Below are 22,009 nucleotides of genomic sequence, written 5' to 3'. Positions count from 1 at the left end.
GCAGGGCAGAGCCAATATGACTAATAGCCAGGGCTGGATTTAGGTTTAATGAGGCCCTAAGCTACTGAAGGTAATGGGGCTCTTTATATGTCCAGCTGTCCATTGTCAACAACAAATTATCACTGTTTTTTGTGTTGAATATATGCTATATGGTAATTTATGGACCTAATAGGTATCTAAAGCCATTTGCACATAACAAAATATGTATTTTATCAAAGTAATTGTTGAATTTTGGAAATGTACGTACATCCAGGTTTTTTCCCCTTTAATTTTTAGGGGGCCCCCAAGAGAGCTATAGCTTGTTTAGCTTATACATAAATCCAGCACGGCTAGTAGCTGTTGATAGCCTTTTGTCTAATCCTCCCAGACTCTCCAAGTGTCCCTATTTTCCAGAACAGTCCTAGATTTACAGAAGCTGCCCCGGTTTCTGTTTGATCCCAGAATGTCCTACTTTCCTTAGGATGTCCCTATTTTCACTGAAGAAATGTTAGAGGGTATGTCTTGTTTTGAAGCCACCACTGCCTTCTAAGGGATTGAGTTCCATAGTTTAACTTTGCGCTGCTTGAAGAAGTATTTTATCTGTCCTGAATCTTCCAACATTCAGCTTCTTTGGATGTCTGCAGGTTCCAGTGTTTTATGAGGGGGCAAAAAGCCTTCTGCTATCTACTTTCTCCATGCCATGCATAATTTTGTAAACTTGTATTATGCCCCCTCTGATCTGCTTTTTCTAAAAAGTCCCAAATGCTGCATCCTTTCCTCATAGGGGAGTTGCTCCATCCCACTGAACATTTGGATTGCCCTTTTCTGACGACAACAACAACAACAACAACAATAATAACCAACACAATAATAATTACCTATTATTATTATTATTATTATTATTATTATTATTATTATTATTATATTGTATCCAACTAAGTTTTACTCATGAACCTTAGTTATGTCTATCAATTTCAATGAGTGTATTGAGTAGGACTAGAAGTGGATATGTTGTTGTTGTTTCTTACCTACCCTTCAACATAAGATTCCAGGGTGGGTTACAGTATGAAAATGCAAGGTTAAAACCAGTTTAGACAATCTACACTCAGAAGAATACGGTGGGTTCAGATAGATAGATAGATAGATAGATAGATAGATAGATAGATAGACAGACAGATAGATAGATATGGTGTCAAAGCTGGGCTTCAGCATATGTTGAAAGCTATACAATGAAGCTGCCAGATGGACCTCTGCGAGGAGGGAATTCTACTGCTTAGGGGCTGCTGCAAAAAAAATCCTCTCCTGGGATGCCACCCCTCAAATTTCTGACAGTGGAGGAACGGCTGCTGGACTTCGTATCTGAGAGGTTTTCTGTGGTCTTCCAGGTGTCTGAGGCTAAACCATTTGGGGTTTTTTAAACTGTAATGTGAGCACTACTGGAAGGTATATTAATTGTTCAGCAACGTTTCCCTGCCCCAGCTTACTACAACACCTAAGTCTCGGACCAAAAACACCTGTTTCAATCTGCCACAATGATGTCACAAATAGCTCTCGCTTCATTCTGCCAACACCTAGCTCCCTGCTGCCGCCCCAGTAACAGTGAGCGGAAACCACAGCGAAATAAGAAAGAAAGAAAAAGTGAAAAGGAACACTGCTACAGGAAGCTCAGATGAAACGTGCCACCTGAAGATGAAAAAAGGGAAAGAGGCAAGATGGAGCACACTGTGATGGCTCAGATAAGTGATAGATGCTGTGCATTACAAAGAAAGGCAGTCAACCCAGCAAAGGCACCAGCCAGTCTGCTCGCTACACAGATGATTTTTTTTAGCCATTGGTTGCAGGTATTTTAAATCCACCAGCACAACCCAAGGCTCAGACCTTTTAGGGATCCCATTGCATGTGCCTACCATGAGCAGGGTTTGCTCATAGGTAGTGGATTGGGCTCTCCCTTCTCTCAGCCTGCATGATAGGCCCCCAGATATGTAATGTTTGGAATAATTCCTTTGTCAAAAGAAATGACTGAAGATATTGCAAAGGAATTGAGTGGGCATGTAGGGGGAGGCCAAGCAATAATATCCCTGTGCACAAGTAGGAGAAGATGGATCATGTCCTTCTGAAGAGGGCTTGTCCGCATGTCAGCACTAGCTTTCTAGATATGCTATCCCAGGGTTGTCAAGAGCTTACTACAGTGCTAATTACAGTTACAGTTGACAGGTGGCTGTATTAGCTCATCGTGTGATGCCTAAAAGCAGGGGTGGGGAACCTCTGCCCTTGGCCCTTCATAGAGTTCAATTTGGCCCACAGTACAGTTTCTCCAAAACCACACCTGCCTGTCAATCAGCTGGTGCTGTTGGTGCTGCTTTATTGTAGTGAAGCAAACCCCTGCAGACAGCAGCAGAGGAAGCCGCTTGGGTGCCTGGGGCAGCACCCAGGGGCGAGGTGAGCTGCCCATAGGGGTAGGGCGCACCGTGGGGCCTCCGGAGTCTGCCGCCCTACAGCTGGGGGGTGGGCAGCGGGTGGACAGTGTGGACAGCGCAGAGCCTGCACGCGCCCAAGCCACTGCGTCTCTCCCAGGAGAGACGCGTGGCTTAGGTGTGCTGTAGGCCCCGCGGTGAGTGCCGCCCGGCATTTTGTCACCCCCCTGAGTGATGACATCCAGAGCAGCCCGCACCCACCGTACCCCCACTTCCTCTGCCCCTGCAGAGAGCAGAACTGAACCCTCCACTCATCAGCTAATGAGCATGGAATTCAATCCTGCTGGGTGCCAACACATTCCTGGTGTGGAGTGTGCTGGTGAAACAGACCCCCTTACTGCCATACTTGTGGGTCAACTTCAGCAGGCAGGCAGGACCGCCCACCTAATCAGTCACCTGAACTCATTATGACATTGGGTGATTGATAGTTGGATGGCCCTGCTTACACACCTGTAAAAGGTATACAGAGGAAAAGCAGGTCCTACAATTGGGACTCGGTTTTGTTCCTAAGCCTCGCTGTAACACTTTTTGCACCAGTGTAGATTTACATAAATTTGTGCGTAATATTAAGTTACGTGACATGTTTGGTTTCAGAGATCAACAAACATAGCTTTTTAGACCTAAATAATCCTTTATCCCACCCAGTTCTAATCCTTCCATCACTTCATTCCATCAGTTGATGATCTGTGATTTGGACAAACTCGAAAAGAGGGGCCCTAGGACACAGGAAAATTTAACCAAGTCCCAACATGCCTGCCTTAATGACTTGTCTAATGATACTAACATCATAATTAAACCAGCTGATAAAGGAGGAAGAACTGTACTGTCTGGTGCCGCGCTTGGAGCACCCTATTCTGACGTTTGGAGCACACATCTCACATTTGTAGGATATTGACTGTGGAAAGGCACTTTGCCTCCATTTCAGTGATCTTTGACAGTGACTTGCCACTCCTACCATTCCTGTTCATGGAACATTTATTTGATTCTTATTAGTTTGTGACTCCATGCACATATTATATGTCTTCTATATAAAACATGGCACACTGGTCCAAACAGATTTCTTAAACCTGTTCGCAATAGTTGTGTGTGGAACAAGTCTTTGTGAGCCAGAGTACATGTGATCATAAGTCTCCTTCTCAACTGGTAGTTGCATTTGTAGGCTTCCCAGAAGCATCTGGTTGGCCATTGCGAATAGTTGTAGATGCTGAAGCAGACAAGCTTTTCACTCTGATTAGGCAGGGCTCTCTATTTTGTTTTTAACCAGTCTATTTTGATCTCCAAATGTATTATGCAATACTGGGTTTTCTTAGGACTAACATAGATTAGTGCACCTTCTGAGACCATTTCATAATGAGTGTGTTGCTTTCTGCAGAATATTTCCTTTTAGAGTTAACTGTTTACTGCAAAAAAAAGGTCTCATCTCAAAAGACCACAATGAAGGGGTTATTTGTTGTGTAACTGCAGGTAACTTGTGATGGCAGGAAGTCTAAATCGCTTATTCAGCAATTCTCTCTCAGTACTGATAATCTCCACTATTCCACACCCTTTTCATGGACCAGATTGCGAACCTCTGAAATAGACAATTGGTTGATAGATGGCACGCAACAGTATTTAAGATTGGACAGTACAGGAGAACTGGTGCCTGTCAAATTCAAAGAGATGCCAAAAATACATATGTACTTTTGAAGTAAACCCCATTCAAAATTTAGCTTGGAAATCCAAATTTCACATTTCAGATTCTGAATGGCAAAGAAAAAAAGGTTGCCCAAATCCATAAGTAGGAGGCAACTCCATTGTTAGGAATTTTAAAAACTAAAAAAGCATTTCATTATAACCTTGAGCCTTCTGTCTGCAAAATAGGTACAGTAACATTATTATTATTTATTAGATTTATATACATTCCTCCATCACAAGATCACAGAGCATTTTGCAGACATTGCCCTCCCTCACAGAATTATAGGGATTATTTGTGATGGACGCGGAGAAAGCTTTTGACAATATTTCTTGGAGTTTTATGAAGAAGAACCTACAGGGGATGGGGGTTGGTCAAGGTTTTGGAAATGGTATAGGTGCAATATATTCAGAACAAAAGGCTAAATTAATTGTTAACAATGTAGTGACGGAGGAATTTAAGATAGAGAAAGGAACACGACAAGGGTGCCCAATTTCCCCATTGCTTTTTATATCGGTCCTGGAGGTTCTTTTAAATATGATTAGAAGGGACCAATTGGTTAAGGGAATACAAGTCAGAGCTAAACAGTACAAATTGAAAGCATTTGCTGATGACCTAGTATTGACATTACAGGAGCCAGAATCTAGCACTAAAAGAGTATTGGAACTGATTCAAGAATTTGGTCAGGTTGCGGGTTTTAAGTTGAATAAGATAAAAACTAAGGTTTTAGAGAAAAATCTAACAGAGATTGAGAGAAAAAGGTTTCAGAAGGAGACATGATTAACATTGGTCAAAAAAGTGAAATACCCGGGGGGTCAATATGACTGCTAAGAATGTGAATTTATTTAAAGATAATTATGAAAAATGTTGGATGGAAGTGAAAAAGGACTTAGAAATATGGTCAAATTTGAAGCTTTCATTGCTAGGCCGTATTGCTGTGATAAAAATGAATGTATTGCCAAGAATGTTGTTTTTGTTTCAAACATTGCAAATTTTGGATAAAATGGACTGCTTCAAGAAGTGGCAGAGAGATATTTCTAGATTCGTCTGGCAGGGCAAGAAGCCTAGAATAAAATTTAAAATACTAACTGATGTAAAAGAAAGAGGTGGATTTGCCCTGCCAGACCTTAAACTTTATTATGAATCAGCCGCATTTTGCTGGCTGAGAGAATGGCTGCTTCTTGAAAACACAGACATTTTTGGACTTAGAAGGCTTCAACAATGTATTTGGATGGCATGCATATTTGTGGTATGATAAGGTCAAAGCACATAAAGCATTTAAAAACGATATTGTCAGGAAAGCATTGTTTAATGTCTGGATAAGATATAAAGACTTACTTGAAAACAAAACCCCAAGGTGGTTGTCACCGATGGAAGTGAAGGCTCAGAAAAAGCTCAATATGGAGGCCAAATGGCCGAAATATTGGGAAATTTTGGAACAAGAAGGAGACAAATTGAAATTGCAGAGCTTTGAGAAATTAAAAGATAAAGTGCGAGATTGGCTTCATTATTATCAAATAATGGAGGCTTACAATTTGGATAGGAAAATTGGCTTCCAGGTGGAAAAATCAAAATTGGAAACAGAACTGTTAGATCCCAAAACTAAGATTTTATCAAGAATGTATAACTTGCTGTTAAAATGGAACACTCAGGATGAAACGGTGAAATCTGCTATGATTAAATGGGCACAAGATCTTGGACATAACATTATGTTGGCTGACTGGGAACAGTTATGGACCACAGGTATGAAATTTACGGCATGTAATGCCTTAAGAAAGAATATTATGAAAATGATATACAGGTGGTACATGACACCAGTCAAGCTTGCAAAAATATATCATTTGCCTGATAATGAATGTTGGAAATGTAAAGAGATTGATGGTACATTCTTTCACCTTTGGTGGACGTGCCCAAGGATTAAGGCTTTCTGGGAGATGATCTATAATGAAATGAAGAAGGTATTTAAATATACCTTTTTGAAGAAACCAGAGGCCTTTCTCCTGGGCATGGTCGGCCAAATGGTGTTAAAGGAGGACAGAACTTTCTTTATGTACGCTACAGCAGCAGCAAGAATACTCAACGCAAAGTATTGGAAGACACAAGACTTACCCACCAAGGAAGAATGGCAGATGAAGGTGATGGATTACATGGAATTGGCGGAAATGACTGGCAGAATCCAAGACCAGGGAGAAGAATCGGTAGATGAAGGTTGGAAGAAGTTTAAAGACTATTTACAGAAACATTGCAAAATTAAGGAATGTTAGAAGGATGCTGGAATGAAGTTATGTGGTTTTAGCAGTAATGTTATAAAGGAGTATGTAAAAATGGGTTGTTAATAGGTGAGAATGTAAAGTCACAACATATTAAGATAAATGATTAAGATAAAAACAAAGATGGAAAGGATTTGCTGAATTAAGTATTGAACTAGAATACAAAAAAGGAAGGTGTGAGGAGGTCAAGGAAACAAGTAAATGAAAGATAAGCTATGGAAAAATTGATTTGTTTTTAATTTTTCTATTTTTCAGTTTATTGTAATTTTTTGTTTTATCATTTTTTTGTTTTTGTTTTTTGTTTTTTCTCATATGTTTGTAATTTTTTGAAATGTTAATAAATATTATTATAAAAAAACAGAATTATAGGGATTGTGTGAATACCTTGAAACAACTTTAACTCTCTTTACTTAAACACCAGAGTGCCTGAGATATTTTCATATAATTGTAGATTTGGAAAGGATGCTGAGGGTAATCTGGCCCAACCCCCTGCAATGAAGCACTCCTGTCCTCCCCCCTCCCCAGCAGAGATCACTTTTAGTGGTGAGGAAATTGTGTTTGTACAGTGGTTGGTAGAAAGGAAGTATAGAAGTAGCTCAGTGACTCAGGAAATTCTTATAAATGCTGAATGTGTTACCTACAAAAGTCAAGAGCTGCTAACTTGAAACCTTAAATAGGGGGATGTGGCCTGATTTATCCCCCACAAGTATAAAAAGGACAAGTAAATTTAAACTCACATTCGAGCAGGTCTGATGAGCTACTTGCAACAGACAGGCAAAATGGTTTGCAGCAAGGCTAGTTGAACTGGCCAGGGGTGTGTGTGTGATGGTTTCATGAGCAAACTACAGAACCAAGAGATATTGCTTTGAAGGAAGTGGTGTTAGAAAGAGCCATATTAGCTCAGTGGTAGAGCACATGCTTTGCACACAGAGGGTCCCAGGTTTAATCCCTGGCCTCTCCAGGTAAGACTGGCAATGGGGTGCTGCACAAAATGCTGGAGAGCCTCTGCCAGTCAGGTCAGACCTGCCTGGGTGCCCTTCAGGTATTTTGGATCACAAACCCGTTTGCCCTGGTGGCTGGTTGATTTAAGTTGCAGTTCAAAACAGCTGGAGCACCCCATGGTGGGATAAGGCTGTGCAGAACATGAGTTAATTGGATTTGGTATAAAAGGCTACTCCCCCTCCCTGCTGCAAGAACCTAACATGAAGAAATCCAGACTGCTTTTGGAATATTCTCTGCAAGTTGTTTGCTCCAGTTCCTGTATGCCCAAGTGCACCACAATGTGCATAAGAGCCTGGCTTGTCTTGGGCATGCAGCATTCCAGATGGCAGTCTGAAAAGTTTACATGTAAACTGTAGCCCTCCCAGTATTAATGGGCACAAATGGGTGTAAAATGTCCGGATCTACACCAAATGTTATGAAGGTGATAAGCCTTCACTGCCCTTCCAAAAGGCATGATTCTGAATCATATGTTGCTTCCCTGGAGTATCAAACTTATTTCCAGATTAGTTGGTGTGAAGCATAAGCATGCTGCTCTCATCAAGAACATTAAAAGGCTAGAAGGCTTAAAACAAAAATACCTTTAGCTTGCCAACTTCGCCATCTAGTGGATAAGTGACATATCTATTTTGTAAGGGATAACAAGCACTAACTCAAGGATGCATCCTTGAGTGTTTTGCAAGGAACAGTCCTGACATACAACAGGTGCAAATGTTAACATTCCAGTTCCAGCATGTGTATTTGTTTGCAGATGTCAGCTTTTGGAAAGAGAGTAAATAGTTAGCTAATTTTTACCAACAAGCCACCACTTGTAGCAGTAGATACCTGTTCCTCCCCCACAACCATGGAGCACCTAAAGAAAAGGTTGTAGGTAAGGGGATCAAGTAATTAAAAAGCGCAGCACTTCTTGAGCACCTACTGATTGTGGAAAGACAAAGGTAGTTCCTGTAGACAGAATGGCTCCATGACCCAATATTCTATAGGCAGGCAGTGACAACCATGAACAGCTTTTGAAAGGGTACTTATCTCCACCAGGTAGAAGGAAGGCCCCCATAGTCTATAACAAACTAAAAAATAGTAACACTAAAGCCTGCAAAAATAAAAAGTGGACCTGTTTCTGGAACTAGAAAGTGTTTATTCTCTGAGGCAGGCTGGGATATATAATTAAAGCTCCTATCAGAATCACCTAAGGTCTGTAAGTTATTAACTTGTCTTGCATGGCAAAAGGTAACTAAAGAGCACCACTTTCCATATTTAAATGAAAAGTACCACAAGACTTCAGACAGCAAAAGTCCAGTGCACTAGATCAAATTTTAAGATGGACTTGCATTTGTATTAAAGGATGAAGGACAAAGTAGCCTATCTGACAGCTTCTTTATTTGGTGTATGGGAAGGTTTTCAGTAAACAGGATTCACAAGCACCTCCCACCCCACCCATGAATAAATGAATTCAGCAGGCTAAATTATGCCTCTCTCAGGTGCATACTTTATTCTCCAACTATATACAAGTTACATACTTTATTCTTTGTTAGTCTGTGAGAGAAAAGGAAACCCTGTGATCAATTCCTCCACGCCTTTAGCTCTAGAGATACACAAATCTTTGCCTATAATTCAGAACAATGATGGCAAAACACAAACCTGAAAGCCTAAGCTTCTCAGGAAACTAGATTCTGCACCTAATATAACATTCTGAAGTACTGTAGAATACATGGTTCTTGACTATAGCAGTTTCAGCGCAGGAGTGATACGCTACCAATATTTTGACAGCATTAATATTCCCTCTCACAATTACTTTTATTGCCAACAAAGTGAAACCACCACCATTGTCTTAAAGAAACATTTATTGGAGGGCTGCAGGATTTGTGAGAAATATAAAGTCCCTTATACAAAACACTCAACTTAGCAGCTCACTAACAATCCCTTTACCATCGTGTACCACAGTCTTAAGCAAAGATAATACTTTCAACTGCAGTCTTAGTGCTACTGTGCTTATAAGAAGTTATTCTCTGAAACATAGGCTTGGGAGGTTGGAATTCACAGCTACAGAAACAATGACAATTGGGCCAAATCAGGTTGTAATTACATAAGCTTGCAATAAAGATGTTGAAACCAGTCCAGCGCCAAAATACTAACATAAAAGCTTTTAAAGAGTAACTGCTCCTGAACATATAACTAAATATCACCAAAGAACCAAAATAAAGAAGTACTAAAGTCAACTCAGGGAAGGTTCCAAATATACATACAAGTTCAATACAGTAATTGCACAAAATGGAAAAAAATGTTTATGATTACCAAGGTTAGTTTACATGCTTCTCCTATGAAGTTCAAATAAACCTTAGAAGTCTTGATGTAGTTTCTTACCAGACTTAACGTAGAGCAATCCTACAGAGCTACATATAAATGTGCAAACCAGATATTAATGTGTTACTTTCATCATTCTGTAAAGAGTCAGGTGTTGACTGGACTACATTTCTATGTAGGAATTTGCTACTTGCAGTCCTTTTTTAAATTAGTTTGAGGCTGCAATCCTACATACTTAATTTGGAGTAAGTCTCTTAACAAAATAAGACTTCCAAGTAGATGTGTAAGACTATGCTGTGAAACAGATAATCAGGTGGGTATAGGGTATTCACTTTTGTGTTAGCAAGTGCGAATGAAAGCTAGAAAATTTAGCCACACCAGGGACACAAAGAAAAAATCATGGTAAATTTGGAATTTCCTTCTTTTGTTTTTAAATTTAAGCAACCCACAAAAAAGCATAAGGTTTTGATTATCACTGCATGTTTTAATTCTGAAAATAAAGATATAAAGCTTCGACTTCTTAATGAAGATGTGTGATTGTCACTTTCTACCCTGTACTTTTCACTGCTGACAGATCTTGGTTTCCACAACAAACAAGTTTTCAAAGTGCCGGATTGAATGACACTTTTCAGCTGAGCGTTTCTGGAGGCCTAAATAAGAGAACACAACAATTAATGCTAAACAGTATATGAAGATTTCAGATAGAAGATTTATTTCCTGGTTAGTCTGTTTATGGCTGCATGTGCCAAGCTGAATGTATCTTGATTTAAAACCAGGGAAATGCAATTCTGGAAGGAGTGTTAGGGATAGTGATGTGCAGGTTGGGTACAAACACTTTTCCTACCCTGGAAATGAGCCACTGTGTGAAGTTTCCCACATTTCACTAGCTAAATACTGAACCAAATACTTCCAAAATACCATCAAGCAAGACACCAATGCAGCTAACTGTTCAAACATTTTTAGATTCTAAACAAAATCTTAAATTTCTGACTTTATCAGAATATTCATGCTTGAACTACTGCTAGAGGTGTTAACATTGACCTTTCACCAGTTTAATTTAATGATTTAGTCTCACCATGTACCTCCACTTTCCCATATGTAACCTTAGAAAGAAAAAGCCTTTTCTATTAAAGGAAAATTAAAAAAGAAAAAACTAGATAGATTTGTCAAGTAAAGCTCTTTCTGGAAGCTTACAGAAGATTTTTAGATTTTATTTTTTTCTGCTTAAGATAAGAAAGCTAAGTTTACATTCTCAGTTGAAATACTCACCATTGGTCTTATCTCTGTGCTGAAGCCTGAAAGTTTCCTTCCCTACACAGAGCTGGTAAATGAAAATGCCCAGATCCGACACATTATCAATCTTTTCTGTCACAACCATTTCTTCACGAACAAGGTAAGTCTGAGGCAAATAGGAACCAGTCTGTGGAAAAACACAAATATCACCAATATGAATATTTGCAATTCTTTTTTTTCAATACTCAAAGAAGAAGATTCACATTTGCAAAGGAACTTTAAATAAAGGGAGCAACTATACATGTGGAATCTATGAGAAAAGGTGAAAACTTCAGATGATTAAAGCAAGATTTATTGCAGATAGTGTGCCCAGACCTTGATCACAAAAGGTTATTCCTTGGGGTCATGTTTCTAGGAGTTCTTACCAAATGCACTTGATAAAAATTTCTGAAAAAGGATTTGTCCATGAATAATGATAATTTCTCTTGCTTCCTAGTATGGTGTGTGTGTGTGTGTGTAAACCTCTGGCTTTTGCATGGCTAGAATGTAGCCTCCTGTACAAAGGTAGTAGTTAAATCCATTACTCCACCCCCTGTTGGCATTTGGCTTCCAGGCTGCCCAGAAGTGAATGTGAACCTTAGACTGAAAAAGGCTCCCCGCACCAATCCACTTGGAAGTCTCATTTTAATGTAGTTTACTATTTAAGTATGCTTGATTTAGGAAGCAGCCCCTGCCCGGGCTTGTAACAAAGTTAAGTAAAGATCTATTCAGTTTCACCAGCTGCCCGCTTCTAAATGCAAGTAAAAAGGTCTAGACATAGTTAGGCTTGTCTTATCTCTGCCTATAAATTCTGAGTGACGCGAATAAAAACATTACGTGCATCATACTGAAAACAGTGTTTATACTTTCGGCATCAGTGATACAGATGCTCTCAATAAGCCATCAGTCAACCAACAGTGGCCATCAACAGACTTTTCGTAAGCAAGCTACGTGCCAGCTAAAGAAAGATATCGCTGAAGAAAAGATACCATCTATAAGCAAGAATACATTTCACTGTCTTCATAGAAAAAGAAAACTCTTCCCCATGTTACACTGAAATATAACAATGCAAACCGTTAATTTTGAAAAGAGGTCCATCAGATTCCGTGGTGGCATAACAATGGATGTGTTCAGAGGGATCACATAGCAGTTACCCAGCTGCAGATCAAGGTAGGCAGTCAGGAGCTGCAAGAAGAAACAAGAAATCTCAGTAATCTGAATACATACTTTAATACGCCCGTTGTCTTGGTCTCTAAGATAACGGAAGGAATCTCAAGAGAAGGAAATTTTTCCATCTCCTCCTTTTTCTAGCAGCTCCATGTGATCAGTTCCACATTTTTCAAGAGGGTTCCCCAACCCTCTATAGAGGCAGTTTAGGAGTCTTAATGAGCGAGTATAGGTGGGAAGAGGGGGCAGAAAACTTTCCTTCACTTAACTTCCTTAAGTCATCTTACGACCCAAGTCATTGTTTTCAAATTAGTTCTTATAAAAATGTTCCAAGAGCTTTACAAATTAAATCAATGAAATTATGTAACCGATTTGAAGAGAAGCAATAAAGTTTCAAGTATTGGGATTTATCAAAAGGTTCCTTTCCAACACAGAGAAAGAGTCCTTTCCAATGGAATAAGAGAATCTATTTTGGCAAGCAAAGATGCTAATAACTTTTTAAAACAGCCATTCTAACCATAGGTCTTAGAGTAATACATTATTGACATCCATTTTGAAGATAAGCAATTTGCACATAAATCACTTACAACTCATGTAACAAGTTTAAGGTGGCAGAGAGAAGATGACACAGTGACAACAGAATCAAGAATAAAAAAGGAGATTTATTATCTGAAAATATGTGTTAAGTCTATGTTGAATACCAACCTTATTGGAAAATTTTATAAATAGCAGCTTTGCATAGTTACATTCATACTCTTAAAAAATACATAGAATTATAGACTGCAAAGCATGGCAAGACCTATGTATCTCAAAACACAGTTAGAGCCAGAACACTACTGTTGTGGAATGTAAGGCACCAGCCCGTTTCCAGGATCACCATTACTATTGCATTCAGTCTTTCAGCACAAAGTTTCAACCTATTTTCACCCTGGATTAAGGCACTTTCTTAAACCTATACATGATAATGAATAACTGCTACCAGTGGACAGTCTACAGCAGGGGTGGGAACTGCCAGCCTGTGATACATCCACATGTGACCCACACTCTCCACCTCAGTCTTTTGTTTCCCTCTTCCTTGAAATGGTAGCTCCCAAACTGCCCACCACAACTTTTCCTAACACAAGTATACACACTCAGGAGCTGCTACCTGAAATGTAAAGAGACTGCATTTTAAACGGGGCGGGGGACTAATAATGGACAATTTAACACACAAAATTAGGACTCAAAAAGGGAGAAACATTTCTGATTTTTTTAAGGCAAGACTAGTGGCCAGTAAGCTGAAGCTGTGAATTATGTGCTTGTACTAACTTGCACCAGGTGAACCAAAATTAAAGCAAGCAACAAGGCTAGCTGTTATTATCATCATTTCTGTTATTTGATGTAGAAGGATGAGGGTGTTTGTTTTTTGTGTTGCCAGTTATGAAAACTTAACAAATGATGTAATTTTCAAAAAGTTCTAGACTTCCAGAGAAGCGGACACGGAGCAATGGATCCAAACTACAAGAAAGAAGATTCCACCTAAACATTAGGAAGAACTTCCTGACAGTAAGAGCTGTTCGACAGTGGAATTTGCTGCCAAGGAGTGTGGTGGAGTCTCCTTCTTTGGAGGTCTTTAAGCAGAGGCTTGACAACCATATGTCAGGAGTGCTCTGATGGTGTTTCCTGCTTGGCAGGGAGTTGGACTCGATGGCCCTTGTGGTCTCTTCCAACTCTATGATTCTATGATTCTATGATTCTATGATTCTATGTCACAACTCACCCTTTCAAAGTCATGAACAATAGCCGCAGGATCACTGTCAGAGAATTTTGGAACAGGAACCTGAATGATGGCAATATTATCATCCTCACGAATGTCAGCTTCTTCAGCAATGGGCAAGAAGTAGGGTTCAGCTGCCTGCTCTTGCTGATCCTCTCCCGCGTAACACATTTGCCCACGCATCATTGCACGCTAAAAATAAATCACAGTAATCAATTATGAGACTTCTTTTAGGAACAGATTATCCAGTGCTATTTAGAGCAGGCCCATTTAAAATTATTAACTTGGGTCTGTTAATTGCAATGGGTCTACTCCAAGTATAACTTAGCTGGGTATAACCCAGCATTGTTTTGCCACAATCATAATGCATTTTAGCAGACTTTCCACTTCTGTAGTGTCACCTGAAATAAAATCAATATTGGGCAAAAAAAAAAATCTAATGAGGGCAAGTGTTTTTGTGGTTCTGTTAGTTGCAATAAAGTCATTTAATTACAGTTCAAAAACAACAAAAAATCAGAGGTGCGTAAGAGGTATATGCAAAGAAATACAAATTACTTCCAAGTTTGTTGTTTTCCAGCAAAGATGCTGTAATTTTTTAAGTTAATGTGGAACAAATGTACAGGATACTGTTTCACATTTGTTTAAGTCTTTTCAGTTTATTAGAGGAAGGCATTTCTCCATTGCATTGGATGCATGAGAGAACTGTAATAAATGGCATTCCAATTGTACCTAACCCCTTGTAAAATATATGTGCAAGACTGGTGCAGACAAGTGGAAAAGGTGACTTTCTATGTGTGAATTGTGTGATGGTACTGTTGTAACAAATACTTGTATTAAACATTTCCACAAATTCCTCCTGACTCAATGTTTTGTCTATTAAACTTTGTTCAGAACATGTGGCCAATATATATTCTGTTAATGTATAAGCTCACAGCAGTTTGAGTTGTGTTTGCAAAGTCCTTCAAGAAAATAGCAGATCTGCCACAATCACACAGTTAAAAGTTCTGAACTTTTCTGCATATTTTTAAAAAAATATTTTGGTGGGGGGCAGGAAGACAAGACTTGGTCCCCAACACCACTAAGATGTCCAAAACCAGCTTACCATCTCAGGATGCTTCAGTGCAGAGTCTGGCACACAAATCATGGCAAGCAGCAGAACTGCCAAGAATGCCAGTCCTACTAAGGCAGACATGGAAGCTTCAGGGAAGGATGCATCCGAGATCCTGCAAGACGCAAGGATCTCACAGGACCACATGGGGCCTGTCACAGTACAAGGACAAGGAGAGGGAAAGCCAAGATGGCGGCTCCCAGGACTGAGGCCTCAGTTCAGCAAGATAACTCTGGCTGTCCCAGTCACAAACATGAGAGGAATCCAGGAATATTCACTTTTTAAGTTCTTAGCTTCCTCAGTGCCACAGCTTTGAGGTGCAGATCTAAGTTTAGACCCATATTCCAATTCAGTTACATATCATGCTTACACTGTGTGGAATATTTTGCTTATTTTGTATGTTTATATTTGCTTTGTCAATTTTATCTGCAAAGGAAAAAAAAGGGGGGGGAAGAGTTGTATTTCCATTACCCTTGGCATGAAGTACTTATAGAGGCAGGCTCCACCAACCACCACTCCTGCTAATATAAGCGCAAGACCCAAAAGAATCAGCAGACATCTTCCAGATGAACTTTCGTGCCCATGTGTTGCAACTTCTGGATCCTTCAGGAGAGAGAGAGAGAGAGAGAACTTAAGTTCTTTGTTGTCTTGGAGACAATATTTTCTTTAACTAATTACACCTTACCTTGACTCAGCAGGATGATACCACACTTCAAGGTGAAAGCCAACAGTGCCAGACAACACCCTTGAGAAATGTTTGACCCAAGGATGCCATAGTACACCTATATTTCATTCATGGGAGAATGGAATGTGTTTTGAGCCCTTTGTTTGTGTTTAAAACAAGGATGCCATAGCATCTGCTTTAAACACAAACAGTGAATAGCCTTTAAAAAACTACAGATGGATTTGTGCCTCCTGTTAAATTACATAACGGTGCTACAGTGAATTTTGCCTACTAGGCTGCAAAAATAAAGGTTTCACATTTTAAACTTCCCTTAACATAATTCAGCTCATTGTTCCCTTCCCCTCCCAAGACAATCCTTCCTTAAGTGTTAGGCAGGGATGGGGAACCTGTGACATTCTAAATGTTGAACTCCAATTCCCATCAGTTCCTGACATCATGGCCAATGGTCAGGGGTGATTGGAGCTGTTTCTCAGCAGCATCTGTCAGTTATAACTTCTATAACTCTTTAAAGTTATAAAAAATCAATTTATCTATTCAACAGCATTTGCTCCTTGCTCATATTTATGGCAAAGAACATTTAAAGGGGTTGTGGTTAACTGCAAACATACACAAAACCACAAAATTGTGATGACCTTCCAATCCATAGTTGCTAACATCAAGATCATATTTATGAGGTGTGTGACTTCAAAAGGAAGATTATTTCCATAATTCTAAAAACAAAAGCAGTATGACTCAATGACATGCATATTTAGCCTTGTTTGTTCAAGAGCATTATCAGCTGAGAGGTTTCAGTGTGGCATTTGCTTTTAACATTCAGCTAAGCTCATTTTTAAAAAATAATGAGTTTTAAAACAGGAAATTCAGATGTTAAATTGATTTCAAGGATCTTTGTCCACTCAAATCATCAGTATAGTAGGACTATAAAAGTATTCAAAGGGTTGGCACGATGAGACATTCCTCCTCCTTACCTCTCCACCCTCAGATTTAGAAGAGGAACAGCAAGTTATAAACTATCAAAAAAGAAGCATCAGCAGATTCTGAACTTCTACTATGCAAATAATATTCTAGTTCTCTGAGAACCTAATATGCTGTTGAAGCAATTTTGCCAGTTAACAATGCTAGATATGTGGCTTTTTTTAAAAAAGGGGGGGCAATACTAACAGCCAAAACATATTTGCACTTTTAGTAAGCAAGTAGCTTGGGTTCTAAAGTTTCAGAATCCATATAATTGTCTAATATAATCTCAGTTCTGCTCTACAGTTAGTTAACTTCAGCTGTGTATATACAAGCCAGGAAGATTTCTTCACTAGTTTGCTCAAGCATCTTGAAATCTGATGCTAGCATGTTAAAATTAAATATGCTTTTTCCAGCTTCAATTATGTCATTTAGTTGAAGCCAAGCATCTTCAAAAATCCAGAGTCAGGCACCGTGGTCAAGTTGTAACCTGCCTTTTAACTGTGCCAGTGTAAATGAAGAAAAGAGCAGGCACCAATGTGCTACCTGTACAATCATAAAATGTACAGCTCCTGCACAGTTCACAAGGAATTACTAGCAACACTGGTTATTTCCACATCAGCTTTTGGGACAACTACTCATGTACTATTGCAAAGATCAAGACAATTTAATTTCATGCACAAATATATATTTTAGTCCAGTCAAAGCCTGGTTTAATTCAACTTCATGTATTACCGAAAATCCCAATATTAGGAACACCAAGGCCAAAATATTTACAATCATCTCTTTTTAGCCCATCCCTTTTTGCAAGGAACTCAGTGAATTGCTGGGTGGAGGACAACCCTGAAGCTGGAAAGCTAAACATTCTTCCGAATGTGCCAGACACAGGATAATACACAAACAGTTGCGCCTCTAGCCCACCAGAAAAAAATTCAGAAAGCAATAAACTCTACCTTAGACTCTTATGCAATGTTATAGACAGTTCAAAATGTTAAAACTGTATGTTCAAGTATAAGTTTTGCAAGACTGCAGATAATAAAATAGTATTCTGCAGTAAATAGCAAACTTAGTATTAGAATGTAACAGCCACAACAGTATTTCCTTTCTGCCCAAAGAACTGTCATGCATGTCTTCTTGATGCTTAACAACAAGTGAGCCTGCACATTAATTGGCTAATATCACAATCGCAAACAGCAATTCATTCTTTTCAAGTAACTACCTGCAAAATTTCATTATAGTACTAATAGCTGCATGTTTAAACATATGAAGCTGCCTTATAACTTGCCCAATATTGTCTATTCAGCAGACTATTGGTTCAGCTACACAAATCAGTGGCAGATCCAGACCAAGTGGATGTCTGCTGCGGTCCTGTCTAGAGGTGGGAGTAGAATATGTGATTTATATCATTAGAGAAAGACATGAAAATTAGTTATTCATAGTCTATAACCTGACTGGGAAACTTTTGAGGGATTGAATGTGGGGGCGGAGAGGATTAAGAGTACCTTTTGGCACATTGCATCCTTTTGGCACATTACATTGTACCACTGCTTTACAGAGATTACATAGTAACCCAGCATTTGAAGACAGGTCTGTACCTATCATGTCTGCCTAGCAGCATCTCCTAAAGGCTCACAAAGAAATCTTTCCCAGACTCTCTGCTCCAAGAGGTTCTTTGGCTGGTTATCAGGAATCAAACCAGGAATGTTGCATAAACTTTGCTAGTCATCAGTAGCCTCCACCCTCTGAATCATTATGCCAATACAAATGCTGAATTGCAAAACAAATTTCTCATAATGCTTTTACTTGCACAATCTCAAAAGTGAACTGTAACACTAGAAAAAGCAGGTCTGCCACTTGTTGGAAATTTGTAGGAAATAAGGGTTCAGGCACATTTCAGTTCAATTATTTCACCTAAAATGAAAGTAAGAAGAGAGGAAACATCTGTGAAAACAAAGCAACATTTCCATTTTATGTTTGAAAGGATTCTATTTATGCACCACTCGTACCTGGTTTTTTTACTGCTAGACAGGAAACTAGGCAAGGCTGTCTAATCAGACTCCTCTTGGGTGAGGAGGATGCATGTGATGGTTATCTTTATTTTGTTTTGCTAAGGGACATACCGGGCCTTATGTAGATTTTGTTTCCATGTAAATATGCTTAGAACCATAAAATATGAATCACCTGTAATTTTGAGACACTTTTGTATAAATCAAAACTCAAAGTTTTGGAACTAGGCCTTCACATGCCTCAAATTTAGGCATGAACTCTCCATCAGAGTCAAGACATATCTGCAAACCAATCAAATGTACATCTTTCATGAGAAACAAGCCACATTGCATTTAGTGAGCTTTCTCCCAGGTAAAAATGGGCAGGGATAGAAGGCCAAATTTAAAATTATGTTATTAAGAGCTTACATTTAGTTTATAATGCATTGTGGATTTTACTGAAAAATAAGGATTTAAAATATTCAGTGATCACATGGGAGCTACAATCAACTAGCTTTCCACTACCTGGATCTATCCTGCAATGGCAGTGTAGCTATTTCCAACATGAGGATAAAGCAGAGATCTATTGGCACTGAAGCAATTAAGGTTGCTTTACGTGCTACAAAGTAAGAGATGGCACACAGCTATCACACGTGAAGCAAGTATTTGTGTCACAATGTGGTGTTCTTCAACTGCCTGCAGCTCCCCAGTACATGTTTGCAACCGTTTCCAAATGCAATCATGCACAAACATATGCACTGTCAATCAGCCACTTCTTTAAATTGAGAATGAGTCACAACTTTTGTGCAGGAAAACACAAAAAAGAGCATTTGGCCAGAAAAAGACAGACACTAGCTATCCTAATGTAAATAAGCAAAACCCACCAACACAACACTTAGGGCAACTATGAAACAGGCAAAGCACTACCTGTGTGTTAAGCCTCAGCTGTGTTGTGTAGTGGTTAGAATGTTGGACCTAGGATAACTTGGATTTCAATCCCCCCGAGTCATGATGTTCATTTGGTGACAATGGAGTAGTCACCATCTCCCAGCCTAACCTCTATCACAGGGTTGTTGTGAGGGTAAAATGGGGGTCGGATAACATGTATGCCACCTTTAGGTCCTTGGAGATACTAAGGGAAGATGGCTCAGAACAGAGGCAGAGTGATATTAATGTGTTAAAGAAAACTGCACACTTTCCATGCAGGTTTGCACTAATAATAATACCAGGAAAATCAATGCAAAAAGTTGCATTGTTGCTTTGCATGCAGCGAGTTCCAGGTTCAACTCCCAGCCCCTATATAGAGCTATGAAAAGTTCTCAGGGAACATATAGAAAACATTGGGACAAGGGTGGTTTAAAAGAAGAATAGAAGTGGTCCCCTAATGCATTTGAGAGGGCTCCAGAACCTGAAAGAAGTGGAAGACTTATGCTGAAATCCTACCCTCACTTGCCTAGGGCTCATTCAACACTACTCATATGTGTACTCTGATGTATATATTTTGGTTAGTCACACTGATTAAAAGGCAAAGTAGAAACCCCCATAATGAACAGGTGCAACGCCCCCCCCCCCCTTACATGCATGAGTGTGACCTACTTCTGCACTTTTAACCGGTGGACTTAGAATCAATGTCAGCTTAAACTACAGTGTCCTGGGATCTCAGACAAATGTCTTGCACATGCTAGTAGAGATCCTTTATGTAGCTGGAGAGGCAAGGGATTAAAACCTGGCAGCCTCTTCATGCAAAGCATCTGCCATACAATTGTGTTATGGAACACCAGCATCCTTTTATAAGGTGCAATGTCTGGGATGCTTGCAGCAGGCTACTCCACAACTAAACCACTGCTGGGTTGCAAGTGTTGGACTAAGGGAGTCACAAACCAGCACACTACACCCAGTCAAACGCAGGAGAAAATATGTTTTAATGCTATTGTTGTTATTAAAAAACCCCAGCAACTATTACTTAAATTTCACATACACTCAAGGCAGCTTTGCAATCCAAATCACAAGCAGCAGCAGCAGCATTAATTCTCCCCTTACCCTTAAAACCACCACTGTTACTATCACTTCCTCTCTCTTTTTTGGTGTCGTCTTTTTTGGGAGTATGAGTCTGCAGGCAGGGGCTGTCGTGTATTATTATTATTATTATTATCACACACGTTATACGCGCCTAATGCAGGTGCGGGCTAGAAAAGCTAGGGGTCCGCGGCCTGATCCAAGCATAGCTGTCAACGTTTCCCTTTTTTTTAAAGGGAAATCACCTTATTCTGAATAGGATTCCTCGCAAGAAAAGGGAAAAGTTGACAGCTATGGATCCAAGGCACCTGCCGATTGCGAAATGGGTTTAAATAAGGGGGGGGCAGATGGGTGTGTGTCTGAAAAGGCGAAAGAGCTGTCCGGCTAGAGATGACAGGACCCGGTCTCTGAAGTGGCCAAGGGAGGCTTAGGAATGGGGATGTCTTTGGGGTTAAAGAGGCCTTCGCCAAGGCAGCGGCGCCATTATTTTGCTCCCCGAAGGTGCGTTATTGGGGTGCTAGTGCTGGTGGAGGGAGCGCTCCCGATGCGCGCCCCCCCCCCGCACTCTCCGTCGTGTGTTTTTACTTCCCTTCTAATTCCCGTTCCGCTGCCGCCGCCACCACAAAATGGCGCCGGTGGGGGAAGGGAAATTAAAGGGCGGCCGGTTACGGGCCGACGTCGCAGCTTCGACCCGCGCTCACCTTGTCGGCCACCAGCACCTCGGCCGCCTCCTTCTTGGACTGGTCTTTGCCGGCGAAGGGCGGCTGGAAAGAGATCTTCACCATGTTGTTGGCGGCGGCTGCGGCGGCGGCAGCGGCTACGATAGGAGCCGGGCGTCCGCCTCTCGCGCGGCGGTCGTAGTTCGCTCTGCTCCGGTTCCTTCTGCTGCTGAGGCGGCTGCTGCTGCCACAAGCGCCGATAGGGCCTCTCGGTCGGCCACCTAGATGGAGGGGCGGGGCCTAACGCGGTAAAGATAAAAAGAGTCAGGCTTAGGTAAAAAAAAACACAACAACAACCTCAAAGTCTCCCTCTCCCGGCAGCGAAACGTGTTGGCCGAGACTGAAACGCGCGTAACGTGGGAATGCGCACACACGCGCACAAACACACGCGCACAAATTAATTTTGTTTGTATACACACACACACACACATTCCATTTAGAAGCACTTCAAGAAGATGTAGAAATGATTTAATACTGGAAACTCAGATGAACCGAAATGGACAAATTTCGCCCGTCCCTACGTATGCTACACACAAGTGGCATTACTGCCCTGTCAGTAGATCTTAAAAGAATTTCTGGCAGCGGGGTGCAAACTTGAATAAAATACTGGGGGATAGGGGTGGGGTCTGCGCCGCGCAGGTAAGCCCCACCC

The 22,009-nt window shown here is 40.3% G+C and overlaps 1 protein-coding gene across 1 annotated transcript; it reads right to left on the bottom strand.

The window, feature by feature from the left end:
* Window positions 1-9,217: 9,217 nt before the first annotated feature.
* ITM2A (integral membrane protein 2A) lies at window positions 9,218-21,710 on the bottom strand. Its single transcript, XM_083596126.1, has 6 exons — window positions 21,340-21,710; window positions 15,470-15,601; window positions 13,894-14,082; window positions 12,042-12,152; window positions 10,965-11,115; window positions 9,218-10,345 (listed from the first exon to the last, which is right to left on the bottom strand). Exons 1-6 carry the CDS (start codon window positions 21,421-21,423, stop codon window positions 10,257-10,259), a joined length of 756 nt encoding a protein of 251 aa, XP_083452252.1. The 5' UTR covers window positions 21,424-21,710; the 3' UTR covers window positions 9,218-10,256.
* Between the last annotated feature and the right edge of the window lie 299 nt (window positions 21,711-22,009).

This window comes from Podarcis filfolensis, assembly GCF_964270895.1.
Source record: "Podarcis filfolensis genome assembly, chromosome: Z".
NCBI lineage: Eukaryota > Metazoa > Chordata > Lepidosauria > Squamata > Lacertidae > Podarcis > Podarcis filfolensis.
The sequence above is the reverse complement of the archived record's forward strand: the minus strand, read 5'-3'. Positions and strand labels throughout refer to the sequence as shown.

Bases quoted from the DNA above. Each gene is read 5' to 3' on its own strand.
- ITM2A (XM_083596126.1), bottom strand. From the start codon at position 21,423: ATGGTGAAGATCTCTTTCCAGCCGCCCTTCGCCGGCAAAGACCAGTCC. The intron at 14,083-15,469 runs GTAATGGAAATA...ATTTATTTTTAG, and splicing joins ATAAGTACTTCATGCCAAGG to CGTGCAATGATGCGTGGGCA. The intron at 10,346-10,964 runs GTGAGTATTTCA...TCTCTTATTTAG, and splicing joins GCACAGAGATAAGACCAATG to GCCTCCAGAAACGCTCAGCT.